At 42.1% G+C, this 24,300-nt stretch overlaps 1 protein-coding gene across 2 annotated transcripts in view; it reads left to right on the forward strand.

Moving 5' to 3' along the window:
• Nucleotides 1-23,858, forward strand: part of NEK6 (NIMA related kinase 6) — a 58,644-nt gene extending 34,786 nt beyond the window's left edge. For both annotated transcript variants that reach the window (XM_084299133.1, XM_084299134.1), the window contains exons 6-10: nt 855-963; nt 2,204-2,311; nt 12,118-12,212; nt 17,423-17,536; nt 21,596-23,858. In XM_084299133.1, the coding sequence (XP_084155259.1) occupies nt 855-963; nt 2,204-2,311; nt 12,118-12,212; nt 17,423-17,536; nt 21,596-21,706 (537 nt within the window). In that variant the 3' untranslated portion in view covers nt 21,707-23,858. The remainder of the gene's footprint in view (nt 1-854; nt 964-2,203; nt 2,312-12,117; nt 12,213-17,422; nt 17,537-21,595) is intronic.
• The last annotated feature ends 442 nt before the right edge of the window (nt 23,859-24,300 follow it).

The raw sequence follows: 24,300 nt of genomic DNA on the forward strand, positions 1-24,300 counted from the left end.
TTTGCACAATGTACCCAGCTGTAGCGTGTTCCTGAAATGGAAAAGAGCACTTGAAGATGCATCATCATATTTGGCCTCCGCTGGAGTGTACAGCTGATTATTTATTCCTGTAATAAGTTACTTGGGAGGAAGAATTAAGTATTGGAAATAACCATCCCCAAGACGCACTACTTCTTACTGCATGCATTTTGCTTTTGATAATTTTGCCTGAGAGCTTTTAGCACCCAGAAGTCTACAGAGTCTGGACTCAGCTATGCTTGGCACTGCAGAAAAGCACACAAAACGGCCTCCTTCCAAATCTGTGCGTCTTGATCAGCAGTGTCTTTGCAATCTCACTAGAGAGAGTTCAGTTAATTTAATATTCCTATTATGCATAAAATAGAATATATTATCCTACCTGATCACAGAAGAAATATAGATACTTTATTGATGCTATGGCCATCTTCTTAGAAGGGGAAACATATTTCCTTATTGTTGTTAATAGACTACAACAATGAATGCTTATGAGATTTTTTTAATGATCTTTTGTTACTTAAGGCAAAATATTTGAGACATTTGTTGTTTTGAGGCATTAAATATGTTTTGCAAGGTAATTAAGGAGATTAATGCTAATTATAATTGGTGTCCATTCAAAAATGTCAAACCTGTTTACGCATATTTTTCATAATAGTTGTTAATGAGTGAACTGCATTGAAGTCTACATACAGAGAGAAGGAGTTAAAAGCTAATCAGAAGAAAAGTCATGCTGCTGCAGATTGGGAAGACACGAGCAACCTGCAGTTGACTAACATGAGTCCAGGAACTAGTCAAATATGTTGCTTTTCAACTGATCTTTTATTTATTTCCTTCCACAGTATTTTAAAAAGCAGAAACGGTTAATCCCGGAAAGGACGGTGTGGAAATATTTTGTGCAGTTATGCAGTGCAGTTGAACACATGCACTCCCGCAGGGTGATGCACAGAGGTAACATTAATTCAGTCTCTTTTCACTGAATAATAATATAATGTTCCAATTAGTAAGCGCCTACATTCAAAAACAATTATGCTGATGTTCAGCCAATGCATGTTTAGAGAGGCTGGAGCTTGCAAGATGGATTTCTCCTTCTGTCTTTTTGCCTCATTGTTAAAGGATTCGGTCCGAAGTGAGTGTGGTATTAGGAAGATGAGCTGCTTTGTATTCCAGACACTGATATTAAGTAGAAGTGTCAAACTTGCCATTAGAAAAGTGTCAGAAGTAAAATGCTGAGACTACTAGATAACAGTGAACTCTAAGAAATAGTCTTCATTATATTAGTTGTGACCTTAGAGAGTTTAGAAGAGTTTTCCTGTCTTGGAAGCTTTTCTGAAATATTAATACAAATATGTCCCACGCTCTCATACTCTGTTCTCCATTTTCATTAATTATTTTTGAATCTCTTGTCTTAGAACTTTTTGCTTTGAGCTTTATCCAAACATTACATTGCTTCTTGCAGCATAACTAAAATGCTTTGTGAAGGACTTGTGCAAACATCCCAAAAGGCACTAATACCAGTTTGTGCTGCTTCTGCTATTTCTCTTCTCCTTAGAAGTAGTGAATTCTTAACCATTTTTTCAGCAGAGTAGTATCACTTTTGCTCCTGTATCTAACCCCTCATGTAGCTTATCAGTTGTACCTGAGTTAGTTCTACTGTTGTTAGCTGAAATTTGGAACCATGTGTATTTAGTCTGCTTTGACCCATGAGAAAATAGCCTTTCTAACTTGTATCCTGATCTGGCTACTTGGGAAACCAGAATTCTACTAATCTACACAAGCAAAAAAGGCTGCATAGAGCCCAGAATTTGCGTGTGGTAGGACAGTAATTTGCCAGTGGTATCAGGGGACCACGCAGGCAGTACTGTTTCCTGCAGAAAATGATTGTTTCCAAAAGGAAGCAAACTTAAGCATTCCTTTGATTCCATCAGTTAAAGAGGTTGCTTCTATTGTGTTACGCTGTTTCCTACGACTTTTCCCTCACTGGTATTTCTTGTGTGCTGGGAAGTATGTTCTGTATTGTGTGTGTATGGAACCTGAAGTCACGGAAGACTCAGCCTATCAAAGCTGAGAAGAAACACAGTTCTGCACAAGCCTGTCCTGTACAGGCAGTGCTCCGGGCTATGTTTCTATTGCAGTATTAGAACCAAATAACCTTTTGTGGCTTTGACCTTCTACCTTTTTCTCCTTGCAGACATAAAACCAGCCAATGTGTTTATAACAGCCACAGGGGTGGTGAAGCTGGGAGATCTTGGATTAGGCCGTTTTTTTAGTTCTAAAACCACTGCAGCACATTCCTTAGGTAAGATGATACTTCTAGACATTAAGCAAGCACTGCTGTACAGTTGTTAGCTGTGATGTTCAAAGGAAGTGGTTTCTGTCCTCTTGTTATGACAGAAGTTTGATTTGGTGGGCACATACCATTGTTTTCTGTGATTTCCTTTTTAAATACTATTGAAACATTTGGAGTCTTCATACAAAAATTACTAGATTTTTTTTTTTTTTGCTTAAAAACTCCACTTGATGGTTATGTTGTTTTTTGTTGTTGTTTTCTGGCATGTCTGGCTTGGTAAAGCAAATGTAACAAATGCAGCTTTTCCATTCTAAATAGCATGCTTGCCTGCACTCTGCTTACTAGAATTAGATGTTACACAGACAACTTTTTTTCAGCAGATGCTTCTCAGACATCTTCCCCTGAGCAGGGATTGTGATGGTGTTTGAGGTGAGGGAGGTGTTTAAAGCTCTCAGAGCTTGTCTGTTCCAGAGAGGGACTTGACTTGAAATTCAGTTCAGGCTTTAAAGATCCAAGTTTTCTTAATGCCTTCCACGTATCTGAAGGTTGTTTTCCTGCTCCAACAATCAGTCTGTGCAGCTGATTGTTCCCACCAAAGCGTAGTACCCTGCTTTTATTCTTGCTGAACTGTATCCTGTTTCCAGACTCTCACACTGATCACTCTGAAATATTCTTCTGTACTCTGCTATGCTCTGGCTCATCCCAGATTTTTGATATCCATAAAGGCAATAGCATTGCTGTGGTTAATGAATATCTTCAAAGCACTGGGGCTATCGGGTGTTTTGCAGGACTTCACTTGAGGTAGCCTTCTATTTAGATAGTGAACTGTTTTCCGATCAGTTTTGCATCTGTGAAGTGGTTTCATTTAGATAGATTTCAAAGTTTGCTTATAAGTAAACCTGTACGTCTTTGATAAAAGGTCTGTTCAAGTTATAAGATATCTGTTGCTTCTTTCTTTTTTAAATGAATAAATTTAAATGATTTCACAGAGTTTTTCTTTAATAGTCTTACCTTCTCATGTGTTGCAGAGAAGTAATTTTTTGCATCATTATAAAATTGCAATAAGACTTCTAAAAAGTAAGTTATCTACAAAATCTGGCAAAGAAACCTTATTTCTTACAAAAAACAAACCTCTATGTGTGATCTTACAAGAGAAAGCAAAACTAGAAAACCAGAGCGACAGTATGCTTTTTCTCATGTCTCATAAGAGCATTCTTAAAAAAAATAATAATCTTATTGTATGTTTTCATCTCTACAAGTTGAGGTATTGTGGAAAAATAATCTCTTCTGAGGAGAATGTATTTTCAGCATGAATCAAAAGATAAATATTGATGTTTTGATAACATGAAGGAACTACACAGAAACTGCTTCTGCATAGGAAAAAAGTACTGTTAGTATTAACTACAATACTATAGGAAAGTATACAGTGTACACAGTTCATCCTTTGTCTTACAGTATAAAATATTTCATAATTATTAGTTTTCCCCTGAGTGTCTGTACTCTGTTGAGAGATAGCTGATTTTCCATTCTTGTTGATGTGGCTGTATTTGTTGAGTCAGAGGTATTTCTGTGTTCCAGCAGAGAAGGATCCTTGCCTTTAGCATGGTATCAAAGCTCTCTTACATTTAGTGCTCTCGGTTGATTTTGGAACACACGACTTGTTTGTTTCACTATTTGTCTTCATTTGTGCAATTTCCTCCACCGAGTGCAAGTTTTGCTTGATTGTTTCTTTAAATGAATGCAGACTTATTTGAGAGTACTCTGCAATGACACTGGGCTTCTAAGTCCACTTCTAAGTAAAGAAGGAAGATGTATGCCTTATTTTATGTGTGCTTAGAAAAAGTGAGATGTTTCTCCAGTTTACTTCTATAAAATATTAATTTTCCTTTGCATCAAAAGTTACCCTTGGATATGCACACTATACCTAATAGATTAAAATAAATCCTCTTCACTGAAAGTTACAATCTCATCATTTGAACAGGCAAAAATATGACCGTGTCTAATTATATGATCTTATCTAGCTTGACTGCTGCACTTAGTACATTAATAAGGATAAATTGGGGCTGGGAAGCTCGCTGCACATGTAAGCCGAGCTCGTGACCTTTACCAGGGTTGCTCTCTCTTAATTGAGAAGGCTCCTGTAGGAAGAGTTGAGCCTCTTCTGTGTGAACCTTGCACTTCTCAGACCAACAGCATCCTGGAAACAGGTGAATGAGATGCAAAATGCTAACGGAGCAGCAGCGAGTGATTTTGGAGACAGTGTGCTGTGCTGTGGGGGCATGGACAGAACGCCATTTGCAGTGGGTCCTGCGTGCAAGCAAAAAGAATATTTTTACAATCAAAAAATACTGTACACTTGAAGGTTTTGGGTTTGGGTGTGGTTTTTTTGTTTGCTTTTGGTCATTTGCCAGACATACAGGATTCGTGGCAGCAGGAAAGATGCAGATCGTGGTTTTGGTTTAACGAAGATGTTTGTGTAAGTCGCCGTGAGTGATGCACGCGGGGCTGGCACAGGCCAGGCCCAAGCCGGAGCCGGGCCCCGTTGCCCTGGCAACCACCCTGCGCCATCCTTTCTCTGGCTGCTGACCCATGAATCGAACACAGGGCCTATGCAAATACGTTCATCCTTTTCTTTTTTTTTTTTTTTTTTTTTTACCCTTCCTTTGTATTTGCCAACATCAGACTGGCATAAAAGGGCATTCGACGGCGCCATGACCCGCCTGACAGGTGTACCACCGGGCCGTGGTCGCGGCTGCGCCAGGGATGGGAGCCGTAATTAGAGCAAGGAGCAGAATGAACGTCAGACGAATTACCAGGCAGCAGATCATATTTGTCAGGAAGGATTGCATACACAAAAATTAAGTGACAGTACATGCCGGCGTAATGAAGGAAAAATGAAAGATTTGCCCATACACAGCGCAGGAGAGGCTGGTGAGCCTTGCATCGGGTGCGGGCAGCATGGGGCGGCTGGAGCGGGCACCCGGGCACCTCCTGCCCACCATCCATTCTGTGGCCATAACAAAACCGCACACTGGGAGAGGCAGAGGAGGATCCCTGAAGAAAGCCAGAAGCAATGGCATCCCTCCAGCTGCCAGGCTGAAGACTCACCCACCACTGCCCCCCGCCATCCCTTCTTGTAGTGGGGCTGAAGCGGCGATCAGAGCTGCTGGGAGCTCTCGGTGTGCATGGGCTTTGCTAGGAAGCTCCTAGATTTTTAGGTAATTAATGCAGCCAAGGTGGATTTTGTTTGCTGCTGTCACCACATGGTGCCTTGCCTCTTCCTTTCCTGGTGCCAGCGGGATGTGGTCGGGGTGGAGTTGGCTGTTACAAGAGCTTGGTGGCACTGGGGCAGAGGCAGCTCAGCCCACGGTGAGGAGGAATTTTTCTTTCATTTTTCTTATTTTAACACCAATCACTCTTTTCATGAAGAAACTTTTATGGCCTATTCTTTTGCTATTTAGAATGTGAGCATTTCATTTCATTTCTAGTTTTCTTCCCCCCGTTGCGTGGTACTTTTCCCCAGAGCCAGGAGGCACCGGTTTGCTGGCCCAGCTCGCCGCAGGCAGTGCCTGGGCTTCACCCAGGGCATCACGCCCGGAGGCGCTGCAAGACCCGGCTGTGACACCCTGCTGCTGCGGGCGGGCAGCGTGCCTCAGGTGTTGTCTCCCTGTTCGTCATTCACAATTTAACAGGGCTAGAAGTATTCCTGTTTTGTCTTGTCTTCAGTGTTTGCTCGTGTCCATTATTTATTTTGTTAATCTCCGAGGACGGCATCCAGAGGCGTACCTTGTCAGTTAAGGTATTTCTAACAAGCATGTTGGAAAAGCCCTGTCATTAACATTTGCCATAAAACCTAATTACTTGTAAATATCATAATGATATTATAAATAGCAAAATATTTAAGTACTCCATTTAAGACTTTGGAAAGTTTAACAATAAAATGCTAGATTTTGTTTCACTAGGATCTGTAATAAATATAGAGAATTTCCATTATTATTAAAATGGGCCGTTTTATTGTGAAATGGTATAACGCTCATTTTTAGCCAAATAAACTTGGCATTATCCGAGCTTCTGATTGGCTTTACATTTTGAAAACCAAAAAACAGCAATGATGGAAAAACTTTTACACAGAGTAGTCTTGTTTTGGACCAGATGACTTATTATTTATTCTTGGACAAGAATAAACTTGGAGCAGATTCTCCTTTTGGGGGATGTATGCAAGTCAAACCTTCCCAGTTTAGAACATGCAACTAGCTGTGGATTGGTGTACGTGGGGTGTTGCACGTTCCTTCTGGTTTCTTGTTGGATATGAGGGTGAACGGGGAGTAACTCTGCCGTCATGAGAAGAGCTCTTTTATAAATAGATTGTTTGTCCTTTTTTTTCCCTTGGCTTGCCAAGCTATTTTATCATCTGAAGCAAAGTCACAATACTTTGAGGGGCTTTTTTTTTTTCCTTCAGAAAGAGAGAGACACACAAAAGAAATCTGCCTAATATTACAACAGCCAATATTCTGTGCATCCTGAGAAATTTTAGCTTTTTCGTATGTGCCTGAAGTACAGTATTTGTGTAAAAAAATGATTGCTGCAGGTATATTGCAATACCTGCATATAAAAATCTGACTCTAAAGACGTGGTAGAGTTGTATTTGTAACTTAAATAAATAAAATAAGAGAACTTAAAGCAACAGGTCTACTAGAAAGAGCTGAAATACGATGCACAAAATACACTCTTTTGTAGGAATAAGTAGATTTATTTATTTTTAACCTTTCATTGAGACAATTAGTGTGAGTACCTCATATAGAGATTTGAAGTAATTTAATGTACATTTTAGTGCCTTTGACCACGGTTTTATTTTTATTTTGCTGTCACGTCTCTGCTGTGGAGGCAACATGCTTGTGTCCTCTCAGGCACTTGCAAATTTTCCAGTACTTTTGGCACTAAAAAATGGCTAAAGCAAGAAAAGCACAACCTGAGTTGCTCTTTATTTTTCTTAGCTGAGTTGCTCAGGCTTTCAGTGTTTTTTTGTATTTTTTTTTTTTTGGTGATGAAAAGAAGAGCTGTATTATATCTCATTTTTATTATTTAATGTTTCTTCAGTAGTCCAAAGAAGCTTATCCTTGACAGAAACTTCATGTGTTCTTATAGAACACAGACTAGGAGAAGATTAAGGCTCCTGAAAATACGACAATACATAAACAATTACCCAAAGCTGAGCTAATTCCCAAGTTATTCTTCTGCGAAAAGATGTGAAAATATACCCCAAATTACACAAACTTTTAGAAACTGATACTTTAAAACCAGACTCCTTTTAAATAATGCTGTACGTTTTTCTTTGTGGCCTATGAGCTTGTCTGGAGAGATCTGCAGCAGGTGAGAGTTGTGGACTGTCACTTGCAAGTAGAATTGTTTCCGTGCTGTATTTGCATAACCTGATATTATTAAAACCTACTGAAATATTTTTTGTAACTACATGTTCATGGCATACGCTTTAGTGTCCAGCATATTAAAGCTAAGCTGGTAGTTTTGAAAATACCTTATTATTATTTTTAAACTGAGTGGGTTTGTTTGTTTTTAACAACCAAGTTTTTAAGGGGTGGCATCACCAGTTTTTGAACACAGTTCTTTGCCTGTTTCATTTGCAATGAACATGTTTCAAAAATCACAAGTATTTCAAAACATTACGAAGTTTGTTTTGACAGGAGTGGAACATCTCGGTGACGAAGGAATGCTTTAATCAGTATTACCCCTTTGAGGCCCACGTTGCTCTCTGATATCTCTTGGTTTGAAACTGGGAATACTCTGTAAAGATACAATAAAGGTCAGAATTTGTTAGGTTCTTTCATATTCAGAACTCTGTTGCCTGCTGTGAGAAAGCAAAGTGGTAGATACAGAAACAGTGTTCAGCTCGGTATGAAGATTAGCTGGAAGGTGCTGGTGAAGGCAAAGCAATAAAAGCTTTCCTAATCAATTGCTCTTACATTTTGCAACCAAATATGGCTATGGAGTTAGATTAGTTTCAAGACTTATATTTTATAATACTTAAAAAAAAAAAAAAAAAAAAGTACAGAAATTAATAAAATATTTGGAAATATTCTCTGCTGATTTCTGTCTAATGACATCTGTCTGAAGGTGTGAGAGTGCTGCTGCAAGAGACTCATCTGTGGTACGTTAAATTCAGTGAATGAGGCTCTGTAAGAGAGCTTCCTAAAAGCATGGATCAGATTTGCAGGTAGTCTTTGTTTGTTCCCAACTATATATGGGAGGAAAGGTATTTGAATTTTATTTCTGAGATAACTTTGCCTGTGTTTTCCTGGTGAAACAAGAGACTCTGCTCTTAATTTAACTTGGAATAATTAGCATTTCCCTAACTTGGGTGTTGAACCAGAGCTGTTCTGGTCCACACAGGCGTTTTAGCTGTGCACACACACACACGGTGCTTGGGAAGGGAGGAAGAAATGCTGTTCTGGGGTCTGTGAAGCAGGCTGATATTCAGTGAAGTGCTTCGACTTTCAGGAATAGAATGGGAAGATGCTTGCTTAGTCATACTCTTCTCTATCGTTTTGTGACCTTTATAACTTTAAAGGCATTACTCTAGCAGCTGGTGATTAATATTGAATCTGAACAATATTTTGTATTTTCAGCAGGGCAAATGCCAAAGAAAGTTTCTGATTAATAGTCTCTGATTAGACTATTCTTGTCAAATTGACTAATGTAATGCAATGGTGAGCCCTGACTGATTGCATTGGAAGTCTTGTGCGGTTCTCTAGAAGATGCTCATTACAGGAGATTCCCACATAATGTTGGACAAGCCATAAAGAGAATTGGGCTTGTCAGTCTTTTATCATGACAGTTATTTAAAAATTAATGCATCAGTTTTGAAACGCGGAGTCCTGCTTGTTCGTACATTTGCTGACAACACTACAGTAATGATAGGTAAATGTGCAAGGTAGGCTTCATAAAATCAGATCAGGCAGGGACTGCTCCACAGACCTATTAATATAATGGAACAGACTAATGCACAAAAAAATCAAATATGGACTAGAACGCACTCATCCGTGTTGTAAACCCTGTCATTTTGCTTTGATCGAAGGTTGTTTTAAGGCATTATCCGAAACGACAATTTTAGCCTACCAAGCAGACCCCTGCAAACGCGGAAGGCAAGGCCATAACTTTAGAGCCCACACATTGTTATTTGCTCTGAGCTCGTTACGCAGTGACCCAGAATAACTGATAGCAAGAGCAGCTACTGCTGGAGGCCACCGCTGGCACCGCATCCTCTGAAGCACGCAGACCTCGGGAAGTAAGAGTGGGAACAACCTCCACGTTCCCTCCTGCCAGTTCTGGGTGCTGTGGTCCACCCCTACACAGCTCCTTCACTCCCTGCTGGTGAAGGGCAGGAAGTTTTCTCTTCTGTCTAGTCTGGTAACTTTCTTGTCAGATTTCAGATGAGAAGAAGCACTGAGAAGTGAAAAGTAGCAAAGTGTCTTACATGCTCATGTTCAATGGAGACTTCCAGAACTGTTTTCAAGAGTTTAACTAATCACTGTTTCTTCCACAGTTGCATGTTTTTAAGGAGGAAAATGAATCGGTGCTATTCTAACCGAGTGCAGCTCTTCCACGGAAATCTGGAAGCTGTATGGGAATTACTTGGAGACCTGTGTTGTCCATCGTGTGCATTTTGCATGCACAGGGGAGACATCCATGGAAAGCCTTGCTGGATTCTTTGAATGAGTCCTGTCTGCTCAGGATGTTCTGTGAAGTTACTCTGCAGTGTGTTAAAAAGTACTGACTATCGACAGAACTCTGGTCCAATCCACATGTAGAGGCCTTTTCCTGGCAATTAAAGCCAGACAGATCTGGGACAACATCAGTTCAGCATACTCCTAGGCTGGATGTGATATTACTGAGCAAGGAAATATAATAATCTCCATGTGTTATTTTTCCCGTCTTGTAGTCTGTGTAGAATTTGCAAAAATGTACTTTCTTGCTTTGTACTCCTCACCTTGAAAGTGAAGTAATTTCTTGCTTGAATGACCTGCAAACGCAAGCTGAATTCATCATGTAGTGCTCCTGATTACTGAAACTCCTGGGGGACCAAATAAATGAGCCAGTCAGGGAAGTGGTCCCCTTTCTTGGTTACTTGATCTGTTTTGATGAGTAGAGTTGTATATATGCATTGCTTTGGAATAAATTGGGTAGTTGCATTGATAGTGGTAACTTCAAATCAATGCTCTTTGTTTTGACTAAATAACCTAAGAAAATATTTCTGTCTTTGATTTTCAGCTCTGCTAGGATGCTGATGTACTAACTAGTATTGCCTGGCCGCCCAGGGGCTGCCCTGTGCCCAACTGCTCCTCTCTGTCTTGGTTTATGTGCCCATGAATTATTTGAGGCTGTACACATCTTTCTGTCCTGTGAATTGTACAGTGCCTGTACCAGTGGAATCCTGGCCTGTGTTTAGGTTTTCTGGATGACAGAGGAATGCAGATAAGTTTTGGCTCACCTGTGCACTTAACGCAGTGTGGTCTGAGCTCACGGCGCTTGAGGTGCCTTTGCCTGGGTTTCACAGAGACCTCAGCAGCCCCCCGGTTTGTGCTGTGTCCTGTGTGCGCTCTGAGGGGGATTTTGCCTTTCAGGAAGTTGTTGCTTTTCACTCCAAAAGTAATTTGTTTCCTACAGAGTGCCAATCCCCCCTTCAGGAAAGCTGGGGGAAGGCGGTGGCAGTTCTCCCCCCTGTCGCTAACACCGTTCATCTGCTTAGGAATCTTTCAGCTGTCTGTGGTCAGGGTTTAGAATGAAGAAATTGTAAACTGAAAGTTACGGGCAAATGAAGCATTTGCCATCTTGTGAGAAACGTCTTTAATTAGGAGAAGGATACACTGGAATGCCAAATGAAAAAAAAAAAAAAAATTGACAGGGGACAGGGACGCAGGAGAAAAGAGAGCGTATAAAGTCCTTGGATGTTTTAATAAATGATGTATCTGAGGATTATTTGATGTAGCTGAGACTGCCAGGATGTCTTGTATTTTCAGTACCACAACTGAAACTTATTTAGGATTTTAAAAAGAGCCTTTTTGAGGTAAGGAATTTATTAATAATTTCCTGTAAGTCCTGTCCAAAATGCTGTAGTAAATTTCTTGTGATAAAATACAGACTTCTGGAAGTAGATAGAAATCCCACAGCTTCTAACATGACTGTGAGTTGGAACAGTGTTTTAAAGTTTGGAATTATTATCTTGCTTCTTCCAGAAAGTTTTCGAATACCTGTCTGATGTCAGACTTGTTACTTCCATTTCTCTGCTACAGTAAATGGTCTCCTGAACTCTTAAAAAGGGTACCCCGTCATATCTGCAGCTGATCTGTCATGCTGCTAGTGCGGTATATGTCAAGTGAACTTTCAATGGATGTGCTGTCACAGGATTCTTGTTTTAGCAGTGTACATTCATGACATCTAACTTGCAGTTTCATATGCTGTTGAGTGAACCAAAGGAGAATGATCGTTTACAACAGCTCTGTCCGTGAGCCACTCCGGCGGTACTTGGAAGGGGGAGATAACTTTCCTCAAATTTCAGAAATACAAAAGATATTTCCAGTAACGTTCAGCAGTTCTCTAGCTTTTCATGTGATTATATTTTTGGTTCTACATAAGAATGTGCCTTTGAAACCATGACTTCTTTCCAAATTTTTGTGCCAGTCTCTTCTAATGAGCAATATGTGCTAAACCTAGTCCTTGAGCAAAGTCAAACTTCTGTACGATGCAGGTTGCACTGTCTCTTTCTAAGACAGTAACTCCTCATTTGTTCATTTTCTTTACAGTGGGAACTCCATACTATATGTCCCCAGAAAGAATACATGAAAACGGCTATAACTTTAAATCTGATATCTGGTCTTTGGGCTGTTTATTGTATGAAGTAAGTATCTTCTAACTTTTTTCCCCATTTGTCTTAACCACACAGTATAGTGAAACAGGAATTGAGTAGGTCAGACTTATTTTAGCTTAGCTGTTGAGAAACTTTCTGAAAAAATAACTCTGTACTCATCATGTGATTTTTTTTTGAACTTGAAGAACAAAGAAATTGTGCCATACAGCATGGTACTTACACAAAGTTAATTTAGTAGGTCCCAGTAGATGCTGAGGATACAGATACAAACAAGCCAGTTTACTGCATTTCGTTCTTCTGACTGTGAGGAGAGCTGTAATGAGGGCAGCGTATTCATAGTCTTTCCTGAATGCCAGTTGTTCTAACAATAGAAGACTTATTTGAACGTAAGCTACTGGTTTGTTTAATGGAATTCTGACCAATTGGAATATCTTAATTTTGAGAGCTTTTGATAATGAAAAGTAGGGTTTTTATATAACATGAAATCACCGTTCCTTTAACTGTATTAGAATATAGCTGGAGTATTTTCTAATTGTACATTATCTTACAGACAAATGCACAGATACAAAGCAGGCACACTTTGTATGAACTGCATGCTTACCATGTAACTAGTTTTTAAAATATTTTTACATGTGTTTATTACATGCATTTTAAAAATAGGTGCTATGACTATAACTACTTTGGGTTTTGTGATTTCATTTTTATCAGAAATCAGAGTTTGGAACAACATTGTGGTCATTAATAATTTTAAATGTATGTGTCATCTTTGAATTCAAGCGAAAGTGCAAGTCAGCATTTAGAAAGTTTTTATCCTTGCCCAGAGAATTAAAAATCCCTAGGATGTTTAATTATAAGGCTACTGCTCACATCCTCTTTGGATAATAGACCTCCAAGTGTCAGGGTCATGCTTTCCTGAGTTACTTTCAATTATGTGAAATGATGAAATTTTTCTTCTCACTGCAATTTCTCACAGCTAGACGGAATGAGAGAATAAGTGAAAATGCAATTATTTTGTGAGCTAATTAGATATGAAAACAACTGTAGTTAAACATGTAATTCAGCTAGTTGGTTAAACAAACCTTTAGGACAAGACAGTAAAAAAGCAAATTTTCCTATGATACAGCTCTTTCTGGCAGGAGTTAAGTGCTTGTTGCTGTTAACCACTTCTGGGAAGAATACTCACCTAATACAGCTGAATGCTTGTTCAGCGAGGTAACCTTCTCCATCGGGCTGCTCTGAGTCAGTTCTGAGACTGAGCTGTACTGGAGATGGGACTCCAGATTTATGCAGAGAGAAATATTTAGCGTTGTGCTAAGATATGTTTTTGTTGCAGGCAATATGGTCTCCTTATGGCACGGTAGTCTTAGTACTCCTTAGATCTCAAGAAGACTTAATTGTGCACTAAACATAATTCTCTGGTAGGAGTAGCAGTACTACAGTAACGTGAAAGATTTGGCATCTGAAGCACTTTTAAATTTACTTCCTACGTAGGTAAGCCTTTACTTTGTGAACGAGAGCTGTGAGATCTTGCAAATTCCAAGAAGGACTGGACGGTTACCAATTCTGTGTTCGCTAGATAAACAGCTACTTGACTTTTTAAACTTTTTAGATTTTGGAAAATTAAAAATCAGATTCATGCATCTTTGAAGGAGACATATTTTTGTCTTGGCTAATTCCTTGTAATAAGAATCTTTTTCCATTTGGCTTAAAAGTAAGGAAGCCATGTTTGTTTGGTTATGAGTCACTTCTGATATTTTTCCAGATACATTGTGCAGATAAGCTGCAGAGGGCTTTAATGTACAAATTGCCTTCAGAGATGTGCGTGTCCACTGGAATCCACTTATATAACGTTGAGGGGTTTGGGATGTGATGCCAGATAGCACCACTTAACTTTGACGGTCATAACCGTACAGTGATTTTTATTAAATCTTATCAATACAGTAGCAACTGTCTTCATCCCTCACTTTCTGTAGAAATCTGTCAGCAAGATCACTTGGAGGGATGAAAATAAGTTGTTAATTCCAAGAACATAGCTACAAGCAATGGCTTCAGCAGTTCTGGCAAGATGACCAATTTAAGCACCAACAGCGATTCCCGTATAGGTATTTTTTCAACCAGTCATCCTGCATGGTGGTCATTTTAAAAGGAGATCTGGCTGTCCTGCGGTAATTGTTCTAATCAAAATGTCAAAAGCAAACCCAAATGAAGCATCAGCTGTTGTTAGTGAGTACGGAGCGCCTGTAGCCATGGCCCTCCGCAGACCGGTTCCAGCCACAACCAGGGTGCCGCCTCTTCCCCCTTTAATTCCCTGTGTCTGCCACCCCAGAAGCCTCTGTTGTTTCCTTTTCATTTCTTCTCTTTTGCACATGACCACTTAATTGGATGTGGAAGGGAAAGTTAATGGGAATTGAAAAATCCTTTTCAACCAGGCTGAAATTATTGATTTTTCTATTGAAATCTGGGAGACCTTGTTTAACCCGTGATTGCTTTATGCACCCTCCGTAACGCGCCCGTGGTTGTTTTTCTTGGAGCAGTCCTGCGTGCTGGGCTCTCCTCTTCTGTTCTGCTGATTGGGAGCAGTTTGCTATCAATCTCTAATTGGAGATTAGAAGCTCTAATTGCAGTGTGTAATTTTTCCCCACTGGTCTGCCTGTTGCCATTATGACTGCAATAGGGATATAACTTCACCCTTTTGCCTTCAAAAACTTGGGAAGGGCTGCAGGCACCGAGGCTTTCCGGGCTGCTGCCTGCCATTGGGGTGCAGCCCACAAACTAGTCCTCAATTATTCAACCTCGGGTCTATAAAGCTTATGAGGAAAGGCTCTTCATTATTGCTGTTTTGCTGATAATGGTGGGTGAAACTGCAGAGAGGGACAGCCATAGCCGCTGGTCAGCCCTTTGTTGCGGGTTACAAGCTGTTACAAGTGTAATTCCTCTTCTCTCTCAGCCTGCAGCCAAGCACAGTGAATGTCACGGGCACAGCAAACACTGCAAGCTGTGTCACCTGGAGCACTGCAGCCAGAAAACTGAACAAGCCTGTGATTTTCCTGAAATGTTTTTGGGAGCTGTGTACTCCGTTCACTGTGTCCTTCAGTGTGCTTTGGGTACCTTGGGATATTCTGCTTTGCCATTTTTATGCCACTCTGGATATCTGATAAATATCTCTGAAAGAGTCTTGTGCAAAAAAAGCTAGTTGGGAGGCACGAAGGAAGATAACCTTGGATAAGTGGCATGAAAGCAAATGCCCAGGACATTTCTTGTTGCTTTTCTGTAAGGCTCAGGATTCATTGTGCCAATGCGTGTTGCAGGTTAGCAAGGCAGAAATGTAATAACCTTAGATTGTTTTAAAGAAGTCTTTATGATTCAGACCAAGTATAGTTTCTCTTAGCGTGTCCTGCATTGCTTAGCACTTGATGTATGTTCATTGCAGTGCAATTTTGCAGCCTTCCCCTGCAGCACCCCGTGCCGGGCCACGTCCAACGGCTGGGAATGAAACCCAAACGTTTTCAGACCCTGCCCCACTCACAACTGCCTGCCTGTCACCAAGGCACTAATGATCCATCAGTCATGATTCCTAACTGCAGGATAATAGAGTAGAAGATCCAGTATTGACTGTTTTTAATTCTGCAGGGAGCTTGCTGTGTGTCAGCAGCAGGACAGTGTTCTTCTGATGGCTTTCACAGCGCATGGTAATGAGCAAAAGACTAATAATTATCAAATAACCCCCTGTTAAAGACATAGTGAGAAGCTTCAACTTCAGCTGGCCTCAGTATGAAAAGCTTGCCAATTTGATGCAGCTCGTGGCAAAATGCTTTAAATATCTAAACAGAGTGGATAATGCCAACAATTATCCAGTGGCGCTTCGTCAGGCGGAGGCAGGGCAGTGCGGCGCAGTGCTGGGCAGCCTTGAGGACCAGCACAGCACGGAGTAAGAAGCGATGGGGCTGTGGTGGTAACGAGCATCCTGCTCCTGTGCCTCGTGGCCGCCTGCACAGCCCCGTGGTGTGGTGCTGGTGGGTCCCGGTGGGCAGCCCTGACACCGACGTGGTTTGTGCCCCCCTGTGTTCAGAAAGCACCTCCTCCTAGGGCTGCCTTCCTGGGGCGCGTTGTTCAGTGCTCATTTAGACCTCCTGGTTAAAAACTTGCAGTATAGGCAATTTTCCACACACAGAGATGCAGTTTCCTTCCTGACACTTAAGTATCATGTAAACATCTCTCTGTAAGGAGCCTCTGTGTGCTCTGTAAGGAGTTTTTCCCCACCGAGAGCCTTCCGTTGTGCTCTCTGTGCTGGGTGAATAATCTGTTTATGTCAGACATCTGTCGTGGGTTTGGAGATGCAAATACTGGATTAATAAAACAGCATCTGAAGAGGAAAAAGCCCAGACCGATGGGGAAAAGTTTCAGCAGTTTGGATCCCCAAACTGCCTGGGATGCTCTCTCCTAAATAGCAAATTTGCAGGGGGAGGGGATGATTGTTCCTGTAAAGGCTGAACTGCATCACTCACATTAAAAGGTTCTCTGTGTTCTAGGTAGCCAAATGTTCAAAATCAATCCATTTATTTCTTGTAGCAGTCTATTAAAAATTTACCAGTCACAGAGAGCAAATGCATTGGCTGTTCTGAACATGATCATAACCGGGGCAGGTTGAAACCGTAACAGTTATCAAAGACAGCGGAGCTGCTTTGTGAAGAGATGAACACATTTATCAGGTTTTCAGTCCTCTTTGAACCGTTTGGTTTCTAACCGGCTGCCCAGCAGCACGAGCACCCTTCCTCTATGTAAATGAGCCGGTTCTTCTGTGCTGCGTGCTCTGGGCCGCTGTTTACAGACAGCTCTACGTCTGAAATGTTTTTGGCAAATAACCACAGCGATGGGAAAACGTGTAGGGACTTCGCCGTGTAATGAGGTGCAGGGGGGAGAGATGCGTGGCTCTGTGTGTGTGCAGGGAAGGTGGTGCAAGCCCTGCCCAGAGCCCGCTGCCCCCGGCCGCCTGCTGCAGGATGGCTCGGGGGGACCCATAAGGTGGGGGCTGAGTGGGGCCTGGGGACACAGCCACAGCTCTGCGCCCCCTGCGAGGGCGGCGGGACCTCGGGGAGCCCCTCCGGTGTGCGGAGCTGTCTGACCTCGGCGGCAGCATTTGCTCACAGTCAAAGAACGAAATTTGCTCCTGCAAATCGGCAGTACTGAGGGCTATTAAAGCTTTCCCATTTCTGAAACGCTTTCTCTGTTTTTCTCTCCAGATGGCAGCTCTTCAGAGTCCTTTCTATGGAGATAAAATGAACCTGTTTTCTCTTTGCCAAAAAATAGAGCAATGTGACTACCCACCTCTTCCAGCTGAACATTATTCTGAAAAGGTAAATTGGGAGCATTTTTGGAGGGGAATGTGGGGGTGCCGTGAGGTACCTCCCCGAGCACAGGAGAGGAGGCCGGGAGAAAAAGAGCCCCCGTCTAAGGTAGAGCAGGGGCTGGCCAGAGAGAATGCCCCGGGTGCCTTTATGGCTGGCTAAGGAAGCTATTGTTGTGATGTCTGAATATCAACAAGCTAAATTAAGACAGAAAAGATTTTCTTAATGCGATTTCTTAACATGGGGAGCATTTTGATACTGAAAGTCTGTTATGCTGGCAAAAAACAACAATGAACCGTGGGAAAGCCCTCTCCTTGCTTCCCTTCCCTTAAAATAACATACCATAAAACCAGCGCTTAAATTTTTGTTTATGTAGATTGCAGTTTGTTACAAGGAGGGGAATTCTTTCTTTCTTTATTTATTTTTTAAATAGAGGGGGAGGGAAGGAAAGTTGCTTACTCTAACACAGTAAGTGTCAATACACCAGCTCTGTGTGGGGGGGTTGAAGTTTGGGTTTTGTTCATATGAAAGGAAGGGATGGAGAGCAGAAGCTCAGCTGGTCTACCTTAAAAAAAAAATCCACTCTGCATACTTGCTCTGCGATGTTTCCAGCTGCAAACACCCGTGGTGTTTTTTAGGCAGGGCTGTTTGAGCTTTGCTTTTTTTTCTTTTAAGCTTTCTTTTCCTTACCTTGACAAACCATCTGTTTTCCTTACTTCCTCATTCAGTTACAGTTGCCTGCTATTTGAAAGGAAATGGATAATGTAATTTTGAATGTTCATCGTATCCTTCACAGGATTTCTTTTGTTTTATTTCTCCCTCAAAGTTCTGAGGAGCAGGAGGCAGGCTTCAGGGCAAACACCACACACAGCAGGTAGCGGCGGCCTCGTGCCCGACCTGCTCAGCATCTGGGCTGCTGCACGCTGGGGGGCACAGGGGTGAGAGGGGTGCAGGAGTGCTTTTCCCTGGACTGGACATAAAGAACTCCCTTTAATGGCATTTAAAAGAGGAGTAAGAACACCAAGGTTTCACCAAGTTTGGGCGAGCTGCAGGTGGTGCTGCATGGGGTGAGTCGCTCAGGCAGGGCTGCAGAGGAGCCTGCGTGGAGCTGTGCCTCACTCCGGCCTGAGCCACGATGCAGTCCCCTGGGGCTGGTGTCGTGCTGTCCTCCAGGCCACCACACAGCCTACGTAAGTTACATAGCAAAAAAGAGCTATTGTGAGAAGATTATTCGAGAACTGTTGTGGAAAAGTGGAATTTTTTTCCCAAGCTGCCGTGGCAGCAAGTCCCAGCTCTGTGCCTTCCCGTTCGCCATGCTGTTGCAGCGTGCATCTCAGGATATGCCTGCTGGCAGCAAGAATTAGTGTAAGTTGACAGATGTGTTTCCTGTCTTTACAATTACTGTCTGTTTGCTTCCCTCTGGCAGTGCTAAAGAGTGTGTGTAGTGTAGTGATACAATCCAGGGTGAGAAGGATGGTTTAAAGCTCAAAGGCGCCAGGTCCCAGAGAACTAGACTCCAGATGGTGTTCATACACTATTAACAGAATGCTTGACAAAGTCTGAGGAGGGCTGTGCCTTTGGCTGTAGCTTAGCTCGCTGTATGAGCTGCTGCTGCTTACATCAACCACAAAGAGCTTTAATTCTGAGTATTAGAACATGGCTCCACCACGAGTGGTATCTGGTGCTGTAGGTGGCTTTAAAGATTGGACTTTCGAGATTATTTTGGAGTGGGGAGACAAAGACAAAGGTGGGTTAGTGTCTTCTACCAGCCATGCAGGCTGGGTCCTTCTGAAAGTCTCAGAAATGTGGCAGCACTCCCGGCAGCAGCAAGCTGCACCAGAAGGAATCCATTCTTCTGATGGGCAGGGGTTGGTTACCTCTGTCTGGATGTGTGTGTTTTCCTCGAAGAGTGTCTTCATCTTAGATGGAAAGGGCAGATTCTGTAAGCCACCCTAATATTGTCCCTGCAGCAGGGTTGTTAGTGATGTGGGAAGGCAGCAGAGCCTTTGCATCCTCCCAGCCCAGGGCAGGGATGTGGGTTAGGCTGTGCCAAGCTACCAGCTTTGTGGTGCTGTGGAGCCGTCAGCACGTCTGTCCTTCACCTGGCAGCCTCAAAACAAGGCTTCGGCTGCAGGCCAGCTGCTGACCCACGAGTGTTTTACATGGGGCATCATTTCCCATGGACAAGGCAGAGCATTTATGGGAAATGCCTGCTTTAATGGTGCTCCCCTTCAGTGATGTCCTCCTGGCGGTCGCCTTTTGTTCAGCCCAGTCTCACGAGGAACTGGCTTACTCTTTGTTAGCAGGAGGAGCTGGGACTCCAGCCAGGATTAGTTTTCTCTCAGAGACGAGCTTACTAGTCATGGGTTGACTATCAGAGCGTGGTCTCCCGGTTCCTTACAGCTGATGGTGAAGTGCCTGCACCGTGGTGGTTGAGAACAGAACTCCCCACTCTGCCGAAGCGCCTTGGTTTGCCTGGGAGCACATTGCTGCGTGGATACATTGGACTGGGAGCGCAGGCTTCGGGCAGAGCTTTAGAAGCAGGTGGTTGTTTGTGGGTGCTTTGTTGTGGACATCTCGGGGCTCAGGTGCGTGTTAAATCGTTGGGGTCTCAGCTGTTACAAACCACCACGTGCCCCCAGATGAGTCAGACAGGTCACCACAGCAGGTGTGAGAGAGGGACAGGGCCAGAGGGACAGCGGGGCTGAGTTTACAGAGGATGGGCTGGCCAGGTTTTATATCTGTGTGTGCCTGCAGCAGGATCAGGAGGTGGTGAGGTAGCGACAGCGTTATGGCGCGTCCTGCTTGTGTGGGATGCGTGCCCCTGGCGCCGTCCTGCCCACGTGCTGACTGCCCCCAGAAATCCTGCTGGAGTGGGCTTCAGCCCCTGCACCAACCTGCAGCACGGGGCCTGGCTCTGCACAGAGCTGAAACCTCATTTGGGTACGTTCAGTAATGCAGCTGAAATGTGTGCCTGATAGCTGTATGGTCATGCTTTTAATTACCATTAAAATAATTGGCACTGTGGCTACTGGGAGGATGTGAGAAGATCAGAGGCTCAAGGCTGTTTCTCCCTATGCCTCGGGGGTACGAGCAGCTTTCAGTGTCTGTATAATTAAAAGCTACAATCTTTCATGTGCACAATAAAGAGTGTAGGGAGGTGGGGAGACTTCACCCTTCTGCATTTTATTTATTAAACATAATCAATGACCAGTCTCTCCTTCACAAAGGTTTTCCAGGAAACACTGGTGTTTGACAGCCGTGCTCAGGCATCCTGTGTCTGAAGGCAGAGGTGCTGTTCAGATGTTTTACGTTAAAACCCTCCCGGCTGGTTACAAAGGCTGATGTGGGGCGTACGGTTGCTGTACGGGAGAGTTCTGTTCAGGACAGGTTTTTAAACCCCTCCTTCTACTTTCTTCTGATTCCCCTTTCACTGACACGTCCATCCGTGTCTGTCGGCTCACCTGGACGTCTGGAAGCTCAGTCCTTCCTTCCTCACGTGCACGTCCTGCTCCTGCCCCTGCCCCTGGTGCCCAGCTCCCGGTGCCCCTGCTGTGCCACGGGCCCTGCTGAGCGAGCTGCTCTCACCTGATGGCATTGGTCAGCCTCACCACTTCTCTGAAGCAAATCAAAAATCCCACTAGAAAAAGGGCTGTTTCTGTTTGTTTGCTCCTAAAGCTCTGAAACTCGCAGAGTCAGGAGCGATGGAGCAGCCAGGCGGCTGCTGGGCCCTCTGGAGCCGTGCGACGTCTCTGAGCAGTCAACAGCGAACCCACCAAGTGTATGGATGCTAGCAGTGCAGTGTAAATGACACAAAATCCGCTGTGATGTGTGGATTAAAGCTCCTGTGCTGATGGTTTGGTGGAAAAGGGTCTCTCTAGTCCTTCCATGGGGCAGGAGGGGAGGGGGAACAAATGTGTGCCTGCAGTCTGCCCAGGACCATCTGTGTGTACAAGGGCTCCTAGCTCCTGCCCGGCAGCCCAGTGCTCAAACAGCCCCAAAGCCTTTTCCAGGGAGAACCGAGCCAATTCATTTACGTGTTTGCATGCCTGTTTTTCTGTCTTTCAGCTACGGGAGTTGGTCAGCATGTGCATATACCCCGATCCCGATCAAAGACCTGATATTGGTTACGTGCACCAAATAGCAAAACAAATGCATGTTTGGACCTCCAGCACTTGAACCATCTGCAAACACTCTCAAAAGCCAGCACAGCTTAGTCTTACTTGAATTTTTTTCTCAGATGAAACCGACTGGTGCCTAGTCACGCAAGCGAGAGGGTTGAGCACTCGTAGCAAGATGCTCTATTATTTCTGCAGGTTATTTGACAAGGACTCTTACAAGGTGGTCATGCTTTAAAGTGAAGATTCTGTGAGGTATTGCAAGTGATTTTTTTTTTGTTTTGTTTTGTTTTTAGGCCAATAACATGTTACAGTTGTAGATCATTTAATGGTCCTTTCTTAAAACTGTCGTGTGTAATCTAGGATAGATTATATTAACAAGGGTGTCAGAGCATTTGACACGCCTCTTCTATCTTAACTGTAATGTGAAATATTGAAATAATTCCTTTGGTGAAATCACTTTATACTAATGTAAGAATTACAGTAGATTTTTGTGTAATTTGTATAACTGCTACTTTGCCTCTTCTGCAAATGGTTAATAGCGAATTCAATTTTTACTTTGTGTATTTTAAAGCATCCATTTATGTGTTTTTATTAATTCCCTCCTCTTCAGACTTAGAAACTGGGAGGGGCTTGGGAGGAGAGAAATGCATTTGTTTAATGATTTTTTTATTTTTTTTAACTGAAAACTTAAGAGTGAATATTTTGCTGATGCATTTACTTGTTCATTTGGCTACAGCCAATTAGATGAATTCAGCATATAGCTGGGGGAGGGGAATAAAAAAACAAACAAACCCCAAACTATCATGCTTCTGCAAATAATTCCTCTAAATTTATCTTCCCATTTGTTGTGACTATTTTTAGACTACAAGTTCGTATTGAAAACCAGTGTTTAATACAGCTAGATTTTGGGGAAGATACTTTTACACATTCAGTAGTATGTTAAGTACCAATAGGTAAAATTTAAGCAAAGCAGTGTTTTAAACTCTGAAACATTTAAAAAACAAGTAAGTAAAATGCTTTGTGTATCTAATTCTACATAAGGATCAGCCCCGTCTATATAACTGTGAAAGCTAATTTACAGAATGTGAATTTTTATAAAAATCTCAACCTGATTTGAAGGAGTCATCTTCTTTAACTAAATGAAAATTTTCAACCAACTAAATTCATTCATTGAATCAATGATTTGTTTCATTACTGTCAATGAAAAATATTCACTGCTTTAGGAACAAAACTTGGATTCACGTTCAAGTGTTTCCATTTCATTTGCCTGTTCAGAGGAACAGTGCTGCACTTAGTGTTCTTGAGGACTACAGCGGGGGAAATAAATAAGCCTGTTCTGTTACAGCGCTGCTTCCATGTGTGACGGTGGCTAATGCCAAAATGTAGATTTGTGTGTGACAGTTCAAATGCAGCCTGTGCCTTTTTTTTCTGTTGTTGTTATTTTGTTGTTTTTTTTCTTTAAGAAAAGAATACAATCTTTTTTTTTTTTTTTTTTTGAAATAAGATTAGGGTTAGAGGGTTACATACATATATATGCTTTTAGTGGATTTTTTTTAACCTAATTTTCTCTACTTAAAGGAAAACTGCAGTGCCATCTTCAACTACTTTCCATCAAATTTTGAAGTATTTATATAGGTAGCAAAGAAAAGCTATTAATTGCTGTGAATAATGTTGGTATCATTAATGCAAGGTGCCATTTTATCGAGGCTTCTCAGCAGAAAGTTGATCTTGCTGCTCTCATGAGAGATTGAGGAAATTCAAATCAGCATGAGGATGTAGGAGAGGCACCAAATGGCTTCCAACATTCCCATGCTAACTTGCTTAATTTATAGCCAGCTTCTTTAGCAATTCTTAGATTCAAGAGTGAGGACTGTCACTTTCACACTGCAGGTTTCCTTTAAGCTGTGGTGGCAGCTACACATTCATAGGGATGGCTGTGCTGCGCCTCTATTGGTGTGACATAGAAAAGGATCTCTGGCTTCCAGGGAAGCTCAGCTTAAATTTGAGTGTCTTGAGAAGTCTGGTCACTTTCTTGCTGCATAAAATTCATTAGTGCTTATAAGTAAATGTATTTCAAAAGGTAATTTTTTTTTTGCAATTGTGCATTTTTAGATAAATAAAAAAAAAATGATTTACAAAATAAACACCTTTGTTTAAAAAAAAAAGTCAACTATGAAGGGGAAAAAAATTAAAAACCACGCAAAACAGGACTAACTGTGTGTGAAATTTGCTAACAGCTACCATAATATGTAGATACCTGACAAAAAGCTCTGCTTGTGGAGAACGGACTACATCAGCTGTTATCAGTTGTCATGATGGAAAACTGCATACAAGTCTTCAACCTCTAGAAGGGTGGCTGCTCTAAAGATGCTTTCTCCGACTGGCTGTTCCAGGATGGTAAGACTAGGGCCTCCTACCAATTAACCTTTTGAAGCTGAGTGTAGGGGTTACACATTCTCTTTTGAGTAGATGAAAAAATAATTTTATAGGTGGATTTTCAGGTAGTTTTTCTTTTGCTTAAGATTATGGAATACAGTGTAAAACAACTTGAAATCAGTTCATCTCAAAGAGCATGAACTCAGGATTTTAGGACAAAAAAGTTCCATTTTTATAGAAATGTAAGGCAAGTAAGATAATTAAGACATCTAAATG

Source organism: Netta rufina, assembly GCF_964035555.1.
Source record: "Netta rufina genome assembly, chromosome: 20".
Classification (NCBI taxonomy): Eukaryota; Metazoa; Chordata; class Aves; order Anseriformes; family Anatidae; genus Netta; species Netta rufina.